Source organism: Ambystoma mexicanum, chromosome 12, assembly GCF_040938575.1.
Source record: "Ambystoma mexicanum isolate Mex_15411 chromosome 12, UKY_AmexF1_1, whole genome shotgun sequence".
In the NCBI taxonomy this organism is placed as follows: Eukaryota; Metazoa; Chordata; class Amphibia; order Caudata; family Ambystomatidae; genus Ambystoma; species Ambystoma mexicanum.
In genome coordinates, this window is record NC_090936.1 from 208,481,913 (window position 1) to 208,504,367 (window position 22,455).

Consider the following 22,455-nt stretch of genomic DNA (forward strand, 5'->3'; position numbering starts at 1 on the left):
GTCCGCTCGCTCAGGTGTTCTTGCCAGGTTGAGTATCTTTTGTAGGGGGAGGGGGCTTTTCAGAAGATATTTCCTGAGTGTTGACGAGGTACACCCTTCTAGGATCCTCAGTCGTATTGCCTCCTCATCATTGAAGTTGTCGAAGTCGCAGCTGCTTATTTTCTGCTGGAGACAGATGATGAACTCATCAATGGACTCACATGGAAGCTGCATGCGTTGATTGAATGCATAGCGTTCAAAGTCCTTGTTGGTTTATATAATCAACTTATTGTTGAATGCCGCGAGGAGGCATTGGTATGTGTTCCTTTCTTGCGCGGGGATCGTTTTCGTGATCCCTTTGATGTCTTTTCCTGCTAGGTTTGTGAATATGGCTACTTTGTTCGGCGGGTCATGGTCACCTATTGCCCGCATGAAGTCCTCAAACTCTTCGACCCATTCTTCCCACCTTTAGCTTTGATCATGGTGCGGGTGGAGGGTGAACGGGTCGGGCCGTCATAGGAACGGGGTGTGGGAAGCAGGTCCCATATTGGCAAGGGCACGTGCTCTTGTGTCGGCAACTTGTTGTTTCAGGTCTCCCATCTCGTTGAGGCCTTGCGGTGTCCAGTCTTGGGTATGGTGTGGTTTGCGGGTGTGGCTTGGTGGCATCACCGGTCTGTTTTACCCGGACAGTTGGTTGTTTGTAGGTTGGCCAGCCTTGTGTGGCATTCTGGGCCACCTGCGGAGGTGGGCACCATATGTGGTCTTGTGAACAGACTTGTGCATCCTTGCAGGTCACTAGCGGGTGTAACTAGCCTTTGTTGGGGTTGCTGGCAGTGTTCAATTGTGGGGCCGTATGCGGCCATCTCAGGGCCAGGTAGTGCAGGGCACTGGAGGCATCCAGGCCTTGTAGGGGCCGCTGCCCTTTGTGGTTTGTGTGGGCTGTTGGTGGTGTTGTGAGTGGTGCGTTGCCACTCTTGCTGACTTGCATGGGGGGGCCTCTGTGCTGGCTAGTGATGGTGGGTCGGTACCTTGTGTGTGCTTTGGACTTTTTGTACTGGGGTGTGCGGGCTGCTTGATTGCACAGTGCCTCTCCCTGGGTGTTCTCTGTTCCTGGTTGTTGCTTTACCTCGTGTCTTTCGTAGTGCAGCTGGGTCTCCAACTGCCTTGTACATCCTGTGGCAGCTGTTAATTCTGCGTGGGACTGCAGTGCAATGGGTGTTGCCTGCCTGATGTTCTGAACACATGTGGTGCTGTGTGTTATGCTGTTTGATCAGCTTTGCTGGCTGCTTTCCCACGTTGTTTTCTGCTGGGGGCACCCTGGTGAGCAGTCTATTAATATTTCTTGTGTTATCAGTATTGGTTAGTTTCCCTTGCTTTTATTTTTCGTGTTGTCTTGTAGGGTTAATTTTCTTTGGAATGAGCTTGCCGACGCGTGTTGTATCACATGTCCCATTATTTCCTCTGCTGCCGGGTGACTGTCTCCCCCAGCTCTTTTTCCTCGCTCGCCCCTCTTCCACAGCGGGCCGCGCTCTGCTGTCCTGCCGGGTGTCTGTCTCTGCCGGCGCCTCTTCCCTCGCCTGCCACTCCACCTCAGCGGGTCAAGCCCTTCTGGGCTCCTCCTGCTTGCTGCTCCTTATTGTGGACTGCTTTCTACTGCTCAGGGCCCACTGGGCACTGCTCGGCCTCCGTTCTGGCGGGTAGGTACCTGCTGCTGGGCTGGGTTCCTCACCCGTCCCTCATCATTGCAGGAAGCTCTTCTTATCTGCTCCGTTGCTCGCTGCACCTCATACGCGGTGTCTCCCTGGGTCGAAGCCTCCCGTTCTCTGCTGGGCCTTCCATGCAGTAATGCTGCCGTGCTCCTCGACCCTCCTGCACTCTGGGCGTCATTCATTCCGCTGGGCTCACTGGCCCTCTGACCCGCTGGGATGCTCTTTGGGTGTCGCGTCCCTCCACCCTGCTGGCTGCTGATCGCCCGCCATTGCTGGTTCACTTCAGCAGAGCTCCATTAAGCACAACGTGGCATCCGGCGGCCTCATCGCCACTTGGTAGACCCTAGTGAAGGCCTCTGCATACCTGCCCCACACACACAACACAGGAGCCACTTTCCTCTCGACCTTCCCTTTATTCCTCCATGTTACACACTGCCTTTCACTTCCCTTGTGCCCTCCCCTTCCTCCCGCCTCCTGCTCCCTCCCATAGTCTCAAGTCCTTTTCTTAAAGGGGCTGTGCCCTCATTCCCTCGCAACACATAGTACTTCTTTTTTCACGTCATCATAAGCTGCACATCCTCTGTATTATCTCAACATCTCACATTTAAATCACCCCCCAATATAACCATTTGCGAGCTTTTAATCTCTTTTATTGTTAGCAAACTACCTTCTATGTTATCGTATAATTTGTCTAAATGTTTCACACATAGGTAGGGGCATAAACATTTAGGATGAGGTACAGTAATCTTATTCTATCTCAACCACCAGTACATTACTATTCTTTTGCTCTAATATTACTCGTTTAGAGCCCAGCTTTTGTTTTACCCCTATTACTAAATCTGCATGGGGTCGGCCTTTCTTACCTTTAATGGCTAGTTCCCGATATATAATGGGCAGTCTAGGCATAGCTCCTGTAACATAAAAATGTTGGACTCTTGTAATATTCTCAAAGAATTACCCCCGTTTAGTACTTTTTATGAATATATACTATGTAGTGGTAAAGTGCTCTGACATACTTGTGTTGTTAGTAGACATTGCTTATTGATATGATATATGTATATAATTGATTTTCATTATGAAAAACAACAAGATAACTACAAACAATGCTGTTAACTCCGGGCCACTTCTTTCTACTGATTTTATGCATCAATTTTTATAATCCATTTGTAATAATCTGTCATTCCTCTGGTCTCTCTATAGGTTAAACTTGTATGAACTAATCAAGAAGAACAACTTTCAAGGTTTCAGTTTATCTTTGATTCGCAAGTTCACCACTTCAATACTGAAGTGTCTACAACTGCTTAACAAGGAAAGGATCATACACTGTGACCTGAAACCTGTAAGAATTGAACGTTAACTACTTACATTAAACCAAATGAGCTTTAAATAAAGATGTAACATTTAAACACTTTGAAGGTGACAGTAGTGATGCTTCGGGAGTCGCATCTTTTGAAAAAGAAAAAATGAGTTTTCATTTAATTATTGTAGATTAGTTTTAACATGAGATCTCAACTGTAACAATATGATTAATGGGGTGAAGGGATACTTGTTGTCGGCCTAATAAGTCGACTTAGATTGTTGCTTTCCCTCTCTTTGTTTACTAAGAAAGTATAACGTTGTACACTTAAGGACCAACTATGCAAAGAGTACGAAGGTTAAACATATGCATCATGGCCGGTTACCAATTACTGAGGCACAATTAATTACAAATAACCTAACCAAACTGAAATAATGGGAACATACACGTAAGAGCCTTTGTTGTAAAGGTTATATTTTGAGTAAAACAGAAGCCAATATTCTGAACTTGGACAAGTGGTATTAGGGCAGGCGTCTGCAACCTTTGGCCCTCTAGATGTTTTTTACTCCAGCTCCCAAAGGTCCCTCACCATTGACTATGCTGGATAGAGCTGATGGTAGTTGAAGTCTAAAACATATGGAGAGCCAAAGGTTGCAGACCAATGTACTAGGTTGTAAGTAGATCTTCTAAACTAGGAAACACTTTGCTAACTAACAAACATAGGGGATGTCAAATTTATAATATATGCAAACTGTTTCAAGCTGGATTCTCACCTCTTAGCTAAATGGTATTTGTTATATGTCTACTTTAAATGAGACTAGTTTATATTAATTTAAGGGAAGAATGAAAAGAGAACCCTTCAAAAAATAGTTGCATATGGTTCAACCCGATTGGTATCGTCTGACCAAGCTCTTGAGTTGGCTGACTTACCATGGGTTAAATTCTCCATCAGTCAGGGGCGTTGCTAGGGGGGGGCAAGGGGGCTATAGCCCCTGATCTTTTGGTTGTAGCCCCGGATAGAATCTCAGGAGCTACAGCCAAAGGACTACCTAGCCCCCAGTCCCAACAGTTCCGACATCAGCTTAGCCCCGGGTCTTTTCCAGACCTAGCAACTCCCCTGCCTACAGTCAATGAATGAGCCAAACTGCCCATATGATCAACCCTAGATGTTCGGAAGGGGATAGTTAGGATGTGGAGCAATCCACAACCCTTCCATCCCTGCACTGGCCCCTCGTCTCTTCTTTTGCTGTCTGGGGGCAGGACTGACTGGTTTAGCACCCGTGCAACTTTCCAACAGCCACTGACCACCTGTTGAAGGAAACAATTAGTGAGAAAGTTCAGTGGAACTAACGAGCAGAGTGATAATACACAGGCCCGAGGCTTGCTGGCTGAACAAATAACAGGTGACAGGGAACCCAGACTTGGGTGAAGCTGGGGTCAAATTCTGGGAACAGTGAGCAGCGGTTGGTTTGGTAACAATTCTAGAAAGTCCACATAAACCTCACAAGTATTCAGGTCAATAGGTCGCCTCACTTCAATGCTCGACACAGACTTCTGTTTTTTTTTCTTTTGGGTGGCTCCACACCACATCAACACTCTACATTGTTTTTTTTAATTTTTTAGTAAAGCTATCAGTATTTTACCATTTTTAATGCCTGTAAATGTGTAACTGAACACTTATTATTCATATTCAATATAGATTCTACACTAAGGTATTGCATTATGCAGTATGGCTCAGCAACACATATATTGTTTCTCTGTGTTAGTCGCAGCAAAGTCATCTCTCTTGAATAAACCCACTTTTCAAAGTAAACACTCTCTGGCTGTGGATTAGGTTACAACTTCATATGTTCTGGGCCAAGTGATGAGCCGGGAGGCCAATTTGGGCCTCTGTGCCTCTGCCCCCTTCCTGATGTAGGCCCATGCAACCGAAAATACTGGGCTTTCCAGGGTCTTCAGCCCATCAACACCTTAGGAAGTGATGTCTCCCCACCTACTCTTGAGGACCCCAGAATGGTTAAAATAGAGTTTCTGAGAGAGAGCGAGGGACTGTGGGAAGGGAACAGACAGTAGCCAACTCCAGGCATTTCAACCCAGACTCAAGAACATCTATTCATAAGCCAAGGAGCAAGGGAATAATACTTGGGGCAAGGGGCTTCTCGGACAATCACCAAATCATGCTTTTTTTAACCATGATCAGGATCCTAAACCGTATGATCCCTGTGATAAGGAATTAGCTGCCCTGTTTTATAGGAACGTCCCAGAATCAATGCAGTTTTTCTCACCCTCCCCTCAAAACCATTACCCATCTGCTAGTGCCAACAGATGGCTAAAGTACCACTGATTTGTAATGCACATAATTTGTGTAGTTATGTTCATCACCGGCCCTCTGATCCAGAGAACAGGGGGACCTGCAAATGAATCTATGATTGCAGAGTCCTCCTGTCTACAACTAGTAAGTATCTGGCAATAATATCATGTATGGCACATAATCAGCTACTTACATTCTGTACTTCAATAGGCACGCCACCAAAGAAATAAACAGCAGCAGTGGATGCTGGAGCGGGTGTTGGATTGAAATGAGAAAGATGATGGTGAATGCCCTTCTTAAAAAGCTTGCTCTACCAAGCTGCGCTGACAAGTGTGGAACAATGTCCAACAGCTGAGGAAGAATAATTAGTCACTGCGCTCAGTATTTCCTCTGCTGCAGCTGAGTACAGTCCTTTAGCGAGGTGAGTAGGGTGAGTGAACAGACTTCAAAGAGGAGATTAAGCCAGCAGGAAACCCAGGCCGAGCCGCAAGAATGGGGAGAGTAAAAAGAAAGGAGAGGTACGCAGTGGGGCAGAACAGAGTAGAATAGATCTAGAAGCGGAAGTATAGAGTAGGAAGCCCTGGAGGAGAAAGAAAGGAGCTGGGGCAGTGGAAGAGAGTGCAATAGACCAGGAGTTGAAACTAAAGAGCAGAGGATATTAAATACAATTAAAATCCCTAAGGGGGAGAGCAGAAAGTAGTGGGGAGACCTCAAGAAGAGAGTAGAGACTGAAGGAGGCAGCTTGGAACAGAGAGACCTGAATGGAAAAGTAGAAAGTGGAGGACAGCACTGTGTGGAGATACCTGGAGAGTGGGAGAGCGGAGGAGGGATAAAGGAATTGAGAAACTTTGAGAGAGAGACTGACTCTGCAGAGGTCCCGCAGAAGGAACATCTACTCATCCAGAGCTGGCAACTATAGGTTTGATCACCAGAAGATTGTTATTAATCTCACATCTGTTTGGTTAAGGAGGGACAGGCTTCCTTCTCCTTGGCAAGGGGCCTCCCACAAGGTCCACCTCTCTTCCTGCAGTGTGGCTCCTTGTGGATATGTAATCAGGGTTAGCTCACCCCAGAGTAGGTGCTGCAGTTTGGCCAAGGCAGGTAGTTTGGTCCTGTGTACCTGTAGGTGCCTTTCCCCGTCTTACTACGTGTGAGAGAGAAAAAATAAAATAGCAGACAAAACCCATTGTCGGGGAAAGAGGCACTGAGACCCGGCTGCAAGAGTTCAAAGGATGGTTTATTTCTCCAGCTAGGAAATAACCCAAAAAACTCTCCCCCATTTACATCAGTGCCAACATTTATATTAGTTAAAGTAACTCTAACAAACATTAAATGGACCCGATTGGCCAGACGGTGTGGTGCTGTAGGTGTGGGTAGCATCTCTTCCTCCTGGTTGGCTGAGTAGCTGACGGACGTCAAACATCTTGTGCTCCATGCAGGTCAGGGTCAGGTCACTGTGGTCACTACCTAAGCTAGTATTGTTACATACTAAATGCCAAATTATTTAAAACATTTTATGCTACTTGTCACATTTCTACATAAGTTACACACAATGATTATTGTCAGTACAATTGGGTATTCGTGGCTTTAAGTGAAGGCCTTGACCTTTATTGTGCATGTAAAAGAATCAGGCTATGTTTTGCATCTCTTCCTAGGTTTCAAACTCATTAGTGCAAGTAAAAGCATATATAATAATAAAAATGCTTAAGGTTAGTAGTGGGTGTGTTGGGTGGGTTTCGCAGCACAGGCGAGGGTCTGGCACTTGAAAGAAATACCTTACAGGGGGTGCAGGGTCAGGATGGCAATAAATTGTTCTAATGGGGGTGGGTGGCTTGCACGTTTATGAGGACGAATCGAGCAGAAAGTGCTTAGCTCATCCTGGTTCACATGCCGGTTCTCAGGCGAACAGTGATCTCAGAGGAAGAAAACTGTAGCATATTGATTGTTGCAACTTTCTCCAGCTTCAGCGTGAGAATGGAAGCGCACAGCTTTCCTTCGCAGGGGGAGTGCAAGGGTGGGGGCCAGCCAGCTGCCTGCGCGCCTTGTGTGTGTGTCTCTGTCCTTGGCTGCTGCGGTGGAAAGGGGAGCTGAGCATTGCTGTACTATCGCAGTGAGGCCTGTTTACCCAAGATGGAGTCGAAAGGGGGCACAAAAGATGGATGCCCCGTGTCCTGCTCAGTAGTCCCATCTATGTAGCAGTCAACCGTGGTTAACTTTACATAAGGGCAAGGGGCAATACCACTACCGGAGGCACGTGGTCCAAGCCTTGTACTGAGGAGCGTACGATGCGAGGGGGCCTGAGGACCCCTCGCTCCCATACATACCTAAGGGCAATTTGAAAGCACACTGTCCTCCTTATAAACTTGTTCTGATCTTTTTCTCCTTCCCCCTCTTTTATAGTACTTCCAGGAAATGACCACATGTTTTCTCTCCTTTGATTGGCTGAGCCTGGTGTGATTTTATTTTTAAATTATTAGCTGGATTCCTTGCTCCTACTGCTGCCAAAGGATAATTGAATCACATTGTGGGCCTTGCTTTACATTACTTAAATGGGAGATTTCCCTCACCTAATCCTTCCATGTCTGCAACTACAGCTGGCATTGTCGTCACCACTTTGGAATTCCTCTAGTTCCTGTATTGGTGCCTCCTGCATTCCACATGTACATGATGGGGATCCACAACTTCTCACTGTGACTCTTTCAGCCCATGAGGACTGCACACATTTGAACTCTTCTGTGTGTATGATGCAGAACTTCTTTGTTGTTCTTTCACTGGCTTTTCTCTTAAATTGCTAAACAATATACTGATTCTCCTGGGGAATGTTGTTTTGATGCCCACAGCAGAACGAACAGGGGAAGTGGTTACCACAGTATGCTGTGAGCTTTTCTTGCTAGCAAAGCGGCCTTAGGCAAGATTGCCAGAGAGTTGTTCGAAACCTGGTTCAGAAATCCCTAATGTGGGTTTGTTGGAGTGCAAGAAATATTCAACCTTCTGGACAGTGTACTACCACGTCTTTGTGAGGGTGGCCTGCAGGATCCAGTTCATTCTACCTTCTGGGATACACGTTGGTTAGTGGTCAGACCAATCCAGTACCTAGTAGCTTGTTGCCCCTCTCATAACAAGTTGGGGAGTTTTTGCAACTTTCCATAGGCTCACACCATAAGCTCAGTGGATGCAGTGTGATCTGGTGTGACGTGACCCATTTGCAGAAGCACCGGAAGCAAGCCGGTCCTATGTGACCGGCAGATTCGGGGGAAAACATACAGAGAATTCTTGACCACATCTATCACAACAGAGGAAAACAACCAACTCGAGAAAAAAGTGCATTGACTGTGATCGATTTTGTGTTTAATCACCAGAAAGTGAAAGCCCAGGAAGTGAGGTGCAGATTGAAGGACTCAATTCCTCCTTGAAGCTGGAGTTACTCCCATTGATTAATTTTACCCAGCCCGTTCAAAGCTCTGGGCCTATTTGTGTTTTAAAATATATCTGTTTGAACCCTATTGCTCAAGCCCTGTGTTGTCTGTTGATATTCTCCTCCCATCCAAATAAACAAAAAGTGTTCCTAACTACTTATATATCCAACAAAAGTCAATTATTCACACCACATACACCCTTTGTGCCAAAAGCAAAAGTGAAATTAATAAGTACAATGTGCAAAGACATTTTAATGCAAGTCATTAAATCAATTCATTTATGAAAAGTATTATCAGAATTATGTATCATGGTTACCAAGAAGAAAAATAAATAATTCAAAACAAAAATAAACTTCTCAATATTGCATACATCTCACAGGCAAATTATATTGATGCTCACACAAAGGCAATCAACATGAAAATTACAACATTATTTTTGAAGCCATACATAAAAACAAATTATATACAGAAGTGGGTTAAACTCTGTTTATTAGTTTATACATTATTTAGATTCTGAGTTAATACCTGATGACCAGTTATACTGGAATACCACCTTCCTATAATGTTGAAGAGCCCTCTCTGTCTTCAAAATAGTGTGCTCCAGCATAACAAAAACATATATTAAAATTCTTTATTGATCGGAATCTAATTCCTGAATCGGAAAGATGCATTTATGTATGATGTGCTGTTTCAAGGAAGTACATTAATGATAAAACCCCAAAGTACCCATGCATTTCTCAAGTTTTATTTTCAATTAGACGGCATCTAGTTATTGTTCATACAGAATGCTGAAATGCTTCATTACACTTACAAAAATATACATCACAGATCTGTGAGTAATCAGATTCGTATATATGAGAGTCCATAAAATGAATCTCTTGAGGAATGCATTAAATCAAGCTCTTGTGCCCTATCCTCACTGCTATTAAGGCTTGTGTCCTTGTGGTTGCTGGCATACTGAATGAGCGGAGGTTTTTCCCGAATGTCAGAATGCAGCTGATTGTCGCTGCCCTATGTAAAATGGGCGCCATATTTAGTTTCATGTTGTATAAAACTATCTGACAAAAAGCTAGCTCTGTTAATGCAAGATTGCTTTTATGGATATTCTGGCACAATTGTTGGGCTGACATTGTTCATAAAGTCAAAGCTTATTTACTTACATTTTGAAAATAGTTAGCTGATATGCAAAACAGAGGGGGGTCTGGGAATCTCTCTACCAGCACAAACACAGCCCGTTGACTTGTTCTTGAGTGGATGGCCCCTGGGAGAGTCTCAACCAAGTCTTTAGCTCACTGTTCTTTTCATAGAGAATACATTTCCCCGCATATCAGTCTTCGTCCTGCCCTGGGGCAGTCCAGCACCAAAAGGCTAGGCAATTCTTCTCTGAACAAGCGTACCACAGCAACCCCATACACATATTTCAGCCTAGTTGGGCAATCTCAGTGAGGTGAAGCTGTGCCTCTATAAGAGCAGTGAGCAACGGGTCCACATCTGGATTCCCCTGGTAACTTAGGGTGAGACCCAAAGTTACTTGGTATGTAAAACAGAGGGGGGTCTAGGAAACTCTCTACCAGCACGAACACAGCCCATTGACTTGTTCTTGAGTCCACCTCACTGATGATGCCCAACAAGGCTGAAACATGTGTATGGGCTTGCTGTTGGTACTCTTGTTCAGAGGAGAATTGCCTAGCATTTCGGTGCTGGACTGCCCCAGGGAAGGAAAAAAATGATATGCAGGGAAATTTCTTCTCTGTGAACGGGGGATAGTGAGCTAAAGACTTGGTAGAGTCTCTCCCAGGGGTCTGTCATGATGCCTGCTCCCGGGGAGCCGGTTCAAGCCCGGCGTCCCCGAAAGTAGACACCCAGTCCCCAAGGAAGGACCCAGCAACCCCATATAGGGGCCCTTTGGACAGTGTCCTGGCGCCTACGGCGCCAGGCTCATGAAAGACATCAGTCCGGGCGCCATAGGCGCCAGGCTCATTATGGGAATGCTTGGGTGCACTTACCTGATTCAGACCATGCTGCAGGATCCCGGCCTCCTTGAGGCCTGAAAGGAACTACTTTACCTGTGGGACTTATTTACCATCCGGGCGTGGTCGGGGAAGGATACATACCTGATTGGAGGAAGGATACATACCTGCAACTTCTTCCAAGGCTATTTAAACCCCACCCGAACAGCCACACGTGCTTCGCGTTGTTCTGCATCTAGCAGCTGGACGCTCACCGTGTCTGCTCCTGCATCCTGACTTCTGCCACGCCTGCCAGCATCCTGGATCACCTGCAAAGGAAGAGAAGAAGAGAACAGAAGAAGGAAAAGTCATTACCTGCTAAATCCGCATCCCGGAGACATCTCACCGACAATCCTGAAAAGGAAGACTTTAATTTAAAAGCTCATCGCGTCGATCGCTGCAGCGCCGCATTCCACTGACCTTTACAGGGCGCCTCCATGTTCAGCAGTGATCATCCGGATTCGCAGTCACGCCCCAGCGCCTAGGGAGAAAAAGACCAGAACAAAAGGTGAGAGAGAGAAGGGAATAAGGAAAGCTAAATCTCCATGTTAAGACTTACCTGTTGATTCATTCCCTCTTCATTTCGGGTCCGCGCCGCATCCTGGCATTTCCGGACCCCGGCCCCTAAGGGGAAAAAAAGACATCAGCGTTAATGAGCGAATGAAAAGACATTACCAAAAAACGCTCATTAAAGACTTACCTGATTTCTACAAGTATTTCACCTCTCATCTCGGGTCGGTGCCTGTTCCCCGGCATTCCGTACCCCGACCCCTATGGGGAAAAAGACACTAGCATTAGTACATTAATGCATGGACACAAGGGGAACCTCTTATCAAAAAACTTACCTGGAAGCCAAGCAAGTTTGGTTCTCACCAATCCGAAAATCCAGTGAAGTAACTGGATACCAAAGCGCCCCTGCATCAGAAGCAGGATGGAGAGCTCGTCCTTCCAGACCCTAAGGTGAGACGCTACGAGAAATCACAGAAGGGTTTCAAGGAGGGTGAGAGGGGAAAGTGGGAGGCCGATTGCATTACCCCGCAGACAGTTAATCCCCTTTTTTCGCCTACAGAAGGATACTTCTGCGAGCCAGACAAGCCAGATTTGGGGGCCCGGTCCAGTCTGTCTTCCGAACCCTGCGCATCACCTTAGAAGAGGTCACAGCAGCGCGAACCAGGCCAGCGCCTCCGTGGGAGTCAGGTGAGCGTAACAGGGTCATCCACCCAAGAACAGGTCATTGGGCTGTGTTCATGATGGTAGAGAGACTCCCAGACCCCTTTTTGTTTTGTATAAATTAACTTTGAATTAACTTTGGGTCTCACCCTTAGTTACCAGGGCCATCCAGACGTGGACCCCTTGCTCACTGTTCTTAGAGAGGCACAGCTCCACCTGACTGATGATGCCCAACAAGGCTGAAACATGTGTATGGGGCTGCTGTTGGTACTCTTGTTCAGAGGAGAATTGCCGAGCATTTCAGTGCTGGACTGCCCCAGGGCAGGGCAAAGACTGATATGCACAGACATTTCTTCTCTGTGAAAGGGACAGTGAGCTAAAGACTTGGTAGAGTCTCTCCCAAGGGCCATCCACCCAAGAACAGGTAATTGGGCTGTGTTTGTGCTGGTAGAGAGACTGTCATGATCACTGCTTCCAAGGAGCCAGGACCAGCCCAACGTCCTTGGAAGCAGGCCCCTAACCCTAATCCTAGGCACCAGCCGGTCCCCACGGGGACCTTTTGGACCATGTCCTGGCGCCGGTGGCACCAGGCTCATCAGAATCATCGGTCCCGGCACTGGAAGCGCCGGGCTCATAATATGTGTGCAGATGCTTGGGTGGACTTACCTGCAGCAGACCATGCTGCTTACTTACCAGCCTCTTAGAAGTCCTCTGTGAACAGGAACTACTTTCTTACCTGGGTGGGGCAAGCTCCACTCCCTGGATTCAACACTGGAAAGCTTCTGGAACTGGAACTCTTTTCTTACCTAGGCGGGGCCGTGGAGGAAGACGCCTCATCACTCCAAGGCTATTTAAACCACACCCGTTAGACGAAACGTGCTTCGCGTTATTCTGCATCTGCAGCAGAACCCTCACCGAGTCTGTTCCAGCCTTTCTTCTTACGATCCCGAATCTGCAAGAGTCATACTCACCATTCCTGCATCCTGAATCTGCAAGAAGCATACTCACCATTCCTGCATCCAGTCGACAGCAGCACCTGCAGAGACAAGAAACAGCAGGTTAGCAAGGCAGCCTTATCTCGCAGTGCTACTCACCTGATCCATCGGCTGCGGTCATTTTTGGCACGCTGCACCTACGCCTGCGAAGACAAAAGCATTGTCACTACTTACCGGCACTCCGTGAATTCTGGATTTCTTCACACTGCATCGCCGCCAGCGGAGATAAAAGCATTGTATCTACTTACGGACATTCCGCGGGCTCCGACGCTGCAAACCAACTTCTGAAAGACAAAAGAAGAGACATTAGACAGGTATTTACTTACGCCCATCGCGCTCTTCGCAATAGAACGCCTGCTCTTCAGCACGAACTACGCTGCAAGGAAAAGACAGTTAGAGCGCTTGCATTTACTCATGCATTTCCAGGCGCTTCACTCCATCTTCCTCAAGAGTCCTGCAAGACAAAAGGGAGAAAAGCATTATACGAAGTCCTATTCAATGTTAACGTGCCTTGCACCTAAAGACTATAAAGACTAAAAGGTGTCTGGAAACTCACCGCTCGTGCAGTTAACGACGGTAACGGTCTTCTGAGTCCAAGAGGCCTATGTTTCACCAGTGAAGGAACTGGCAACAGCGCCCTGCACCAGACGCAGATGGAGAGCCCAGCATTCACCTATCTAAGGTGAGCACGTTGACCTGGAGGCTCTACGGAGAGGGAGAGAGAGGAAGAGGGACATTGAACAACCCAGACCATTAACCCCCATATTCTTTCACCTGCAGAAACCTCACCCTACGAGTTCGACACACAGTGCGAAGAGGTTCGACCCCAGAAGCCCATCGGGTTCTGCACATCACCTTTCGAGTCACAGACACCTTCCTGCCAAGATCAGCGCCTCCGTGGGAATCAGGTGAGCGTTACAGAACGCGAAGCCCACCGCAAAACTCCTACCCAGGCGCAATGGAAACCTCAGACACTGATCACTTAGCCCAGTTGCTTGGGGAATTAATAGCAGAAGTACATGCAGCTCGTCAGGAAACAAGCTCTCTAAGAAGAGAACTGATAATTTCCAAGGAGCGAACAGAGGACCTCGCTAGGCAATTGCTACAAACGCAGGCAGGACAGACACCCCTGCCCGCTCCAGGAGGAAGCTATCCTTCTGCATCATCTGTAAATCCAGTGCAAATCAATCTACCTGGTAATGTGCCCTTGGCTCCGCCCGAACGTTTTTCTGGTGACCCAAAGAAATTTGCAGTGTTCCTCAACCAGTGCCGCTTACATTTCTTATGTCGACCAGCTGCATTCCCAACAGACCAGTCCAAAGTGGCTTTCGTGCTTTCTTATCTCAGTGGCAGCGCCGCAGATTGGTCGATCCCTTTAGTCACCCAGGATGATCCGGTTTTACATGATTTCCAGGCCTTCCAGTCCAGCACGGAGAAACTGTTTGCAAGACATGCACAAGGGCAGGCCTTGGACAATGAACTTCTTTCATTACGACAGGGTAATCAAGACCTCTTGACCTATATAGCCTCATTCAACAGACTCATAGTGGAAACTCAATGGCCCGAGGATAAGAGAATAACGCTTTTCTACAGAGGCCTGCGTGGAGAGCTCAAGGATGTGTTAGCTCAAGTTGTGAACCCTCCACAAGAATGTTCGGACTATATTGACTTAGTCGTCCAATTGGACCACAGATTACAGAACAGGAAGGCTGATCGTTCTAAATTTGATACCCAAGTGTTTTCTAAACCACAGACTTCTACTAAGGGAGCTGACACTGTGGAACCCATGCAAATAGGGGGGGATGAAAGGTCCCTTAACCCAAACGGAGCGGGAAAGTAGAAGACAGCTGCAATTATGCCTCTATTTCGGGAACTCGGGGCACTTTCTTCGAGACTGTCCAGTGAAACCTGTTAAGAAGGCTGTAGGAGCCGCAGATTCCAGTACCTCAAGTTCCGAGCAGGGAAACGACCTAGCCCGGCAAGTGTAGAGGTCCTCTTGTCGAGCGTTAAGATCTGTCCCGTGACCTCGTATTTCGTGGTGCCCATGGTCCTCATTAATCCTGCACGTCCGGATCGTTTGCATGCAATTGAAGCTTACATCGACAGCGGAGCAATCGGCAATTATGTGGACCGTGAAATGGCATCAAGGATGAATCTACCCCTTATCCCTAAGGCAGTGAAAGACGTCATTACTACAGTGGATGGCATGGAGATAGCCTCCGGACCAGTAACGCACGCCACCCAAGAAGTGACGCTAGTGAGCCAAGATGGACACCGGGAGAAAATCGTGTTCGATGTGATCAAGGCCCCTCAGTTCCAGATCATTCTGGGAATCCCTTGGTTAGAGAAGCACAATCCTCAGATCAACTGGCGAGTAAAGACGGTTCAGTTTCCAGAATGTTTTACCACTTGTTATCCTCGGCCTGATGTTTCAGTGGCGGTGATCTCTTCAGAGGTTCCCACATTGCCTCCCGACTACCAAGAATTCCAAGATGTCTTTTTCGGAAGGATCAGGCTAACACCCTGCCTCCTCAGAGGTCTTACGACTGTCAAATAGACCTGATACCCGGAACAACTCCTCCTTGCAGTAGGATTTATGCCCTCACCGAGCCAGAGAATCTTCACCTCAGGCAATATCTGGACCAATACCTAGCTAACGGGTTTATCCGTCCTTCTAAATCTCCAGCTTCCTCGGCTTTGTTCTTCATTCCGAAAAAGGAAGGAGACCTTAGAACTTGTATAGATTACCGCGCCCTGAATCAAATCACCGTTAAAAACAGATACCCGTTACCTTTGATCCCTGAACTCCTGGACCAAGTCAAAGAAGCATGCATATATACAAAGTTGGATCTCAGAGGAGCCTACCACTTGGTACGAATAAAAGAAGGCGATGAGTGGAAGACGGCCTTTCGCACCAAGTAGGGGCTATTCGAATATCAAGTGATGCCCTTTGGACTTTGTAACGCTCCTGCCGCTTTCCAGTATTTTATGAACGATGTCCTTAGAGAACTCATAGATGTGTGTGTGTTGTTGTCTACATTGATGACATCCTTGTCTATTCATCATCTGAAGATGAACATCAGAAACACGTTAAAAAGGTTCTCGAGAGACTACGTCAACATAACCTTTTTGCCAAGCTTGGAAAATGCGTTTTCAATGTAACTGAAGTTGAGTTCTTGGGATTCATATTGTCACCTAATGGGGTTCATATGGATTCAAAGAAGGTCAATGCAATCATCAAGTGGCCATCACCAACCTCGGTAAAAGGAGTTCAAAGCATGTTAGGCTTCGCTAACTTTTACCGCAGATTCATTCCTGAATTCTCTCGGATAGTCCAGCCCATCACCGCTCTGTTAAAGAAGAACAAACGTTTTGAATGGTCTACAGAAGCAGAACAAGCTTTTCAGGACTTAAAAGCTAAATTCATTTCTGCTCCTGTTCTAAAACATCCTCGCCCAGAACTCCCCTACATCGTGGAAACGGATGCTTCTAGTCTTGCTATGGGGGCAGTGTTATCACAAAGAGATCCGGTCACACACCAATTACATCCAGTAGCCTTTTGGTCCCGCAAATTCTCGGCTTCCGAGATCAACTATTCAATTACAGACAAGGAAATTTTAGCTATCAGATCGGCCTTTAAAGCCTGGCGGCATTATCTTTTGGGAGCCAGACACACAGTCACCGTAATGACTGATCACCGCAATCTACAATATCTGAAGACGGCCAAAGCTCAGTCTTCCAGACAGCTTCGTTGGGCTCTGTTTCTGGCTGAGTTTGACTTTATAATTACTTATCGACCCGGCAGTAAAAACGGAAAAGCAGATGCCCTCTCTCGGATGGGTGTTGATGAACATTTGACCAATCCAGAACCAATACCCATAATCCCAGAACAAAGGCTTTTGGGGTTGGTCAACGCTCAATCCTTTGAAGACATCAAGACTACAGTCAAGTCACTCATAACTCCGGCCGATTTGCAGGACTGGCAATTAAAGGGAAAAGAATTCTCAGTGGATCAAGACCTACCATATTTCCAAGGGCGATTGTACTTGCCCTGTGAGAAAATACAAAAACAAGTAATTTCCTGTTATCACGACTCTCTAATGGAGGGTCATCCTGGCATTACCAAAACCATGGAAAAGATCAAGAGACATTTCTGGTGGCCATCATGGAAGAAGGATATTAGAGACTTTGTAATCTCCTGCGGTGTGTGTGCCCAGAATAAAAGTCAGAAGGAGAAACCAGCCCGCCTGTTACACCCTCTGGATATTCCTCCCTGTCCATGGCATACCCTGTCCATGGATTTCATCACGGACTTACCTCCATGCTCAGGGTATAATACCATTTTAGTAATCGTGGATCTATTCTCCAAGATGGCTCACTTCATTCCCCTGAAGGGCCTACCTTCGGCTTCGGTATTGGCTTGAGAATTCTTAGAAAACATCGTTCGGTTACACGGTTTTCCCTCGGTTTTAATCTCCGATAGGGGAAGTCAATTCATCTCCCACTTTTGGCGAAGTTGCTGTCGTCTAGCCCAAATTGATGTAAGACTTTCAACCAGTCACCATCCCCAAACTGACGGACAAACCGAGAGGACAAATCAGACTCTAGAGCAATATCTGCGTTGCATGCTCCAACAAACTAAAAACCCTTGGAAGGATATTCTTTGGATCGCTGAATACGCTTACAACAATTCGACTCATTCTGGAACCGGGAAGACTCCCTTCTTCCTATTATACGGATATCATCCTAGAACCTCTAATCTGGATCCTCCCCAAGAATTCGAAACACCTGCTGTGGATCATTTGCACTCTGAGATTACCCGTGCTTTTAAAGAAGCCACTGCCCATCTGCAAAGAGCTAAAGCTCAAGTCAAAAAGGGAGCAGATCGACACCGTAAAGAGGCCCCTCACTACGCAGTAGGAGATCAGGTCTGGTTATCCACTAAGCACCTGCCTCTAAAAGGACCCCACACCTTCAACCCGAGATACCTTGGACCTTACCCCATCTCTACCATAGTTAATCCGGTGGCGGTCAAATTGGAATTACCTGCGCATATGAAAATACATCCAGTATTCCATGTCTCCTTATTAAAACCAGTACAACCAGAAACCCAATTGGCTGAACTCCCAGAACCTGTTTTGGTAGACGGAGAACTCGAATTCGAAGTAAAGAACATTCTAGACTCCAAGATCTCCAAATCTAAGTTATATTATCTGGTTGATTGGAAAGGATACGGCCCCCAGGAAACGTCTTGGGAACCCTCTGAATATGTCCACGCACCTCGTCTGGTCAAGAGATTCCATCTGAATCACCCCGACAAGCCAAAACCCCCGGAGAAGACACGCTTAGGAGGGGCCTTGAGGGGGGTACTGTCATGATCACTGCTTCCAAGGAGCCAGGACCAGCCCAACGTCCTTGGAAGCAGGCCCCTAACCCTAATCCTAGGCACCAGCCGGTCCCCACGGGGACCTTTTGTACCATGTCCTGGCGCCGGTGGCACCAGGCTCATCAGAATCATCGGTCCCGGCACTGGAAGCGCCGGGCTCATAATATGTGTGCAGATGCTTGGGTGGACTTACCTGCAGCATACCATGCTGCTTACTTACCAGCCTCTTAGAAGTCCTCTGTGAACAGGAACTACTTTCTTACCTGGGTGGGGCAAGCTCCACTCCCTGGATTCAGCACTGGAAAGCTTCTGGAACTGGAACTCTTTTCTTACCTAGGCGGGGCCGTGGAGGAAGACGCCTCATCACTCCAAGGCTATTTAAACCACACCCGATAGACGAAACGTGCTTCGCGTTATTCTGCATCTGCAGCAGAACGCTCACCGAGTCTGTGCCAGCCTTTCTTCTTACGATCCCGAATCTGCAAGAGTCATACTCACCATTCCTGCATCCTGAATCTGCAAGAAGCATACTCACCATTCCTGCATCCAGTCGACAGCAGCACCTGCAGAGACAAGAAACAGCAGGTTAGCAAGGCAGCCTTATCTCGCAGTGCTACTCACCTGATCCATCGGCTGCGGTCATTTTCGGCACGCTGCACCTCCGCCTGCGAAGACAAAAGCATTGTCACTACTTACCGGCACTCCGTGAATTCTGGATTTCTTCACACTGCATCGCCGCCTGCGGAGATAAAAGCATTGTATCTACTTACGGACATTCTGCGGACTCCGGCGCTGCAAACCAACTTCTGAAAGACAAAAGAAGAGACATTAGACAGGTATTTACTTACGCCCATCGCGCTCTTCGCAATAGAACGCCTGCTCTTCAGCACGAACTACGCTGCAAGGAAAAGACAGTTAGAGCGCTTGCATTTACTCACGCATTTCCAGGCGCTTCACTCCATCTTCCTCAAGAGTCCTGCAAGACAAAAGGGAGAAAAGCATTATACGAAGTCCTGTTCAATGTTAACGTGCCTTGCACCTAAAGACTATAAAGACTAAAAGGTGTCTGGAAACTCACCGCTCGTGCAGTTAACGACGGTAACGGTCTTCTGAGTCCAAGAGGCCTATGTTTCACCAGTGAAGGAACTGGCAACAGCGCCCTGCACCAGACGCAGATGGAGAGCCCAGCATTCACCTATCTAAGGTGAGCACGTTGACCTGGGGGCTCTACGGAGAGGGAGAGAGAGGAAGAGGGACATTGAACAACCCAGACCATTAACCCCCATATTCTTTCACCTGCAGAAACCTCACCCTACGAGTTCGACACACAGTGCGAAGAGGTTCGACCCCAGAAGCCCATCGGGTTCTGCACATCACCTTTCGAGTCACAGACACCTTCCTGCCAAGATCAGCGCCTCCGTGGGAATCAGGTGAGCGTTACAGAGACTCCCAGACCCCTTTTTGTTTTGGTTAACTGATATTACATGCAGAACAGAACAGCTTGTCATTCCAAATTGTTTAAATAATGTTGACAATTATAGAGAATCTTTAAGACTAATAGAATGAGTCTTTAGTCACAGGATCCATATCAATTACTTCCTGGCTAAAATCGTTTCCAAATTATAGCCCACACCTCTTTCTTAAATGACCTCAAAAGATAATCTAGCCTATATAAAGTTCTGCATGCTGATTTGATGGATAATGTGTGTGACGGGTCTGTTGATCCAGCCCTTTCAGGGTAGGGGAGGGAGTCTTACCCCAACAACCCTGGGTGCCAGAGAATGTGTAGAGAGGCCTCCTCCCATTATCTCTTTACCTGCCAGGACAGTACCATGGCAGGACCTGACGTCACGCTGCACAACATTCTCGCAAGAAAGACCACAGACCAGCAAAGGAGGAAGAGTCAGCTCACCAAGAGAAACTCGCTAATAGAGCAAAGCCGGGTAGAAAAGGAGCGGGCCTTAAAGTCCTTATGTAACCTCCCCGTCACACCCCTGAGAGCAAGGTAAGCCAATGGTAGGTTAGGTGGCCAATCCAGGGATCGGGAGGGATATATAAGAGCGAGCTTGGGAGTTATTTGGTGTGGCTGCAGTTGGGTGATGACAGCAGCGGAAGAGAACGTCCAAGAGACCAGAGGAGATGAGAGCGACTGTAGTGCAGAGGCTATTCTTAAGGGAGTCGTCTGTGGAGTGTTTGTGAAAGAGAGGGGAGGCTGTGAATAGTAGAGGTAGAGATGGAGTAGTGGTGGAGTGGAGTAGTGGTAGTTGGGAAGAAGTCTAGTAAGCAGTGCAAGTAGCGAGTGAAAGAGATAAGAGGTAGGGTGGTAATTGGTAGTAGAGGGATGAGCAGGACCCCATATCCCTGGGTGTACTAAAGGGGTAAGGGTGGTAAAGTGAGATTGGTAGTTATGGAATAGGAGTAGTTGTAGATGGAGAGTGAGTAGAGTGACAGTTAGTGGGGAAACAGGAGTAGCTATTGGTATAGAGGTAGAGGAAGGAAGGAAGGAAGAGACGACAACAGAGATGGAGGGATAGTTGGGGAAACACATTTTAGTAAGAACAGTAGTAGGAAAGGAAGTAAGATCAAAGGGTTGAGGTGTTAAGATGAAGTGTGAGGTTGGAGGGACAGTGATGTGGTGGGAGGAGAAAAACTTAAGAGATTGGTGTAGTGCAGGGTCAGGTTCAAGAGAGTCTGAAAGGAGTCAGCTTGACGCTGGGTGGAAGCAGGCACCATATTACTCCCTAAGATTACTAAGCAGATACAGGCGAGATACAGGCGAGGAACAGTTGGAAGATCCCTAGGGAGTCAGTTAGTCATCATATTAGGGCTATCACCAGTCTTAGAAAGAGAACAGATAGCTAGGTGTTTCCGTTGGCATGCACTAACATCCCTGATAAGGACGCCTGGGCTAGAGAGGAGGAAAACTCAGGGAAAGTTGAGTGAGAGAGGGACGGCCCTAGCGCCAAAAAAATCCCAAGCCCTGAGAACCATAGAAAATGTTCTCCTTGAAAATCAAGCCAGTCTGTAAATTTAAAATGAATCCAATACTCAACAGAGGGTGCCAATCAACTTTATTCTAGAATTGATGGAAATAGCACTATGTAAAAACTACTTTGAGTTCAATGGGAATTTCTTCTTACACCGAGTTTGGCTATTCTATTTATGGCGAAATTCAAAACTGAACACATTCTTTGTGATTCCAACCCCTTCCAAAAATCAATCTCACATTGGAAGCGTTATATAGACGACATCATTTTCATTTGGGAAGGACCAGAAAATGAACTTTTAGAGTTCTTCTCCTGGCTCAACCAGATTGATGATAATATTCAATTTACACTTGAACATTCTAAAAACCAAGTCATTTCTCTTGACCTTACCATCAGGCATCAAGATGGACAGCTCAAATTTTGCCTGCATAGAAAATCTAGCGCCAGGAATACATTGCTACATTACACAAGTGACCATTCTCGGCACCTCAAGGACAACCTCCCGTACGGGCAATATCTCCACATTAGAAGGAATTGTACTGACATTTATGATTTTAACCAACAAGCGGATGAACTTGATACGAGACTCCGAGAGAGAGGTTATCCAAAAACTTTCATCAAGAGGTCTAGGAAAAGGGCACGCTGTACGGATCGTGCCCTCTTGCTTACCACTAAAACACGACAAACTGAGAGTAACAACATGACTTGTGTTCTTACACATGGTACCAGAGCCTTTCAGATCAAGAAACGTATCCTAAAACACTGTGATATTATCAGACTGGATCTACCAGAGGAGCCTCTACCTTGTTTTGCCTTTAAAAGGGCTCCCGACATTCGAGATAAACTGATACATTCCAGCTTCAGTAAGAATTCCCCCAAAACTCTTCTATGTGATCTGCGTTCAGTCAAGGGCCACTACCCATGTGGCTCATGCAGTGCGTGTTCCTTTACGAGAAGAATGAAAGACTTTTAAATAAATGATCAGGTATGGAAGGGTATGGAATTTGCCCAACCAGACCAAATGTAAAACCAAAAATGTGGTTTAATGCATTGAATGTCCGTGTGGACTAAGGTATGTTGGTCAAACTAGCAGAGCAGTGCACATCAGAATTGCGGAGCATCGATCACGAATACGATGCAAAATGGTCACAGCACCCCTGGTCAATCACTACATGACCGCTAAACACTCACCCAAT

The 22,455-nt window shown here is 46.8% G+C and overlaps 1 protein-coding gene across 2 annotated transcripts in view; it reads left to right on the forward strand.

Moving 5' to 3' along the window:
* DYRK4 (dual specificity tyrosine phosphorylation regulated kinase 4) overlaps window positions 1–22,455 on the forward strand; it is a 1,198,302-nt gene that overhangs the window by 650,385 nt on the left and 525,462 nt on the right. For both annotated transcript variants that reach the window (XM_069628321.1, XM_069628322.1), the window contains one exon: window positions 2,889–3,027. In XM_069628321.1, coding sequence (XP_069484422.1) covers window positions 2,889–3,027 — 139 coding nt within the window. The remainder of the gene's footprint in view (window positions 1–2,888; window positions 3,028–22,455) is intronic.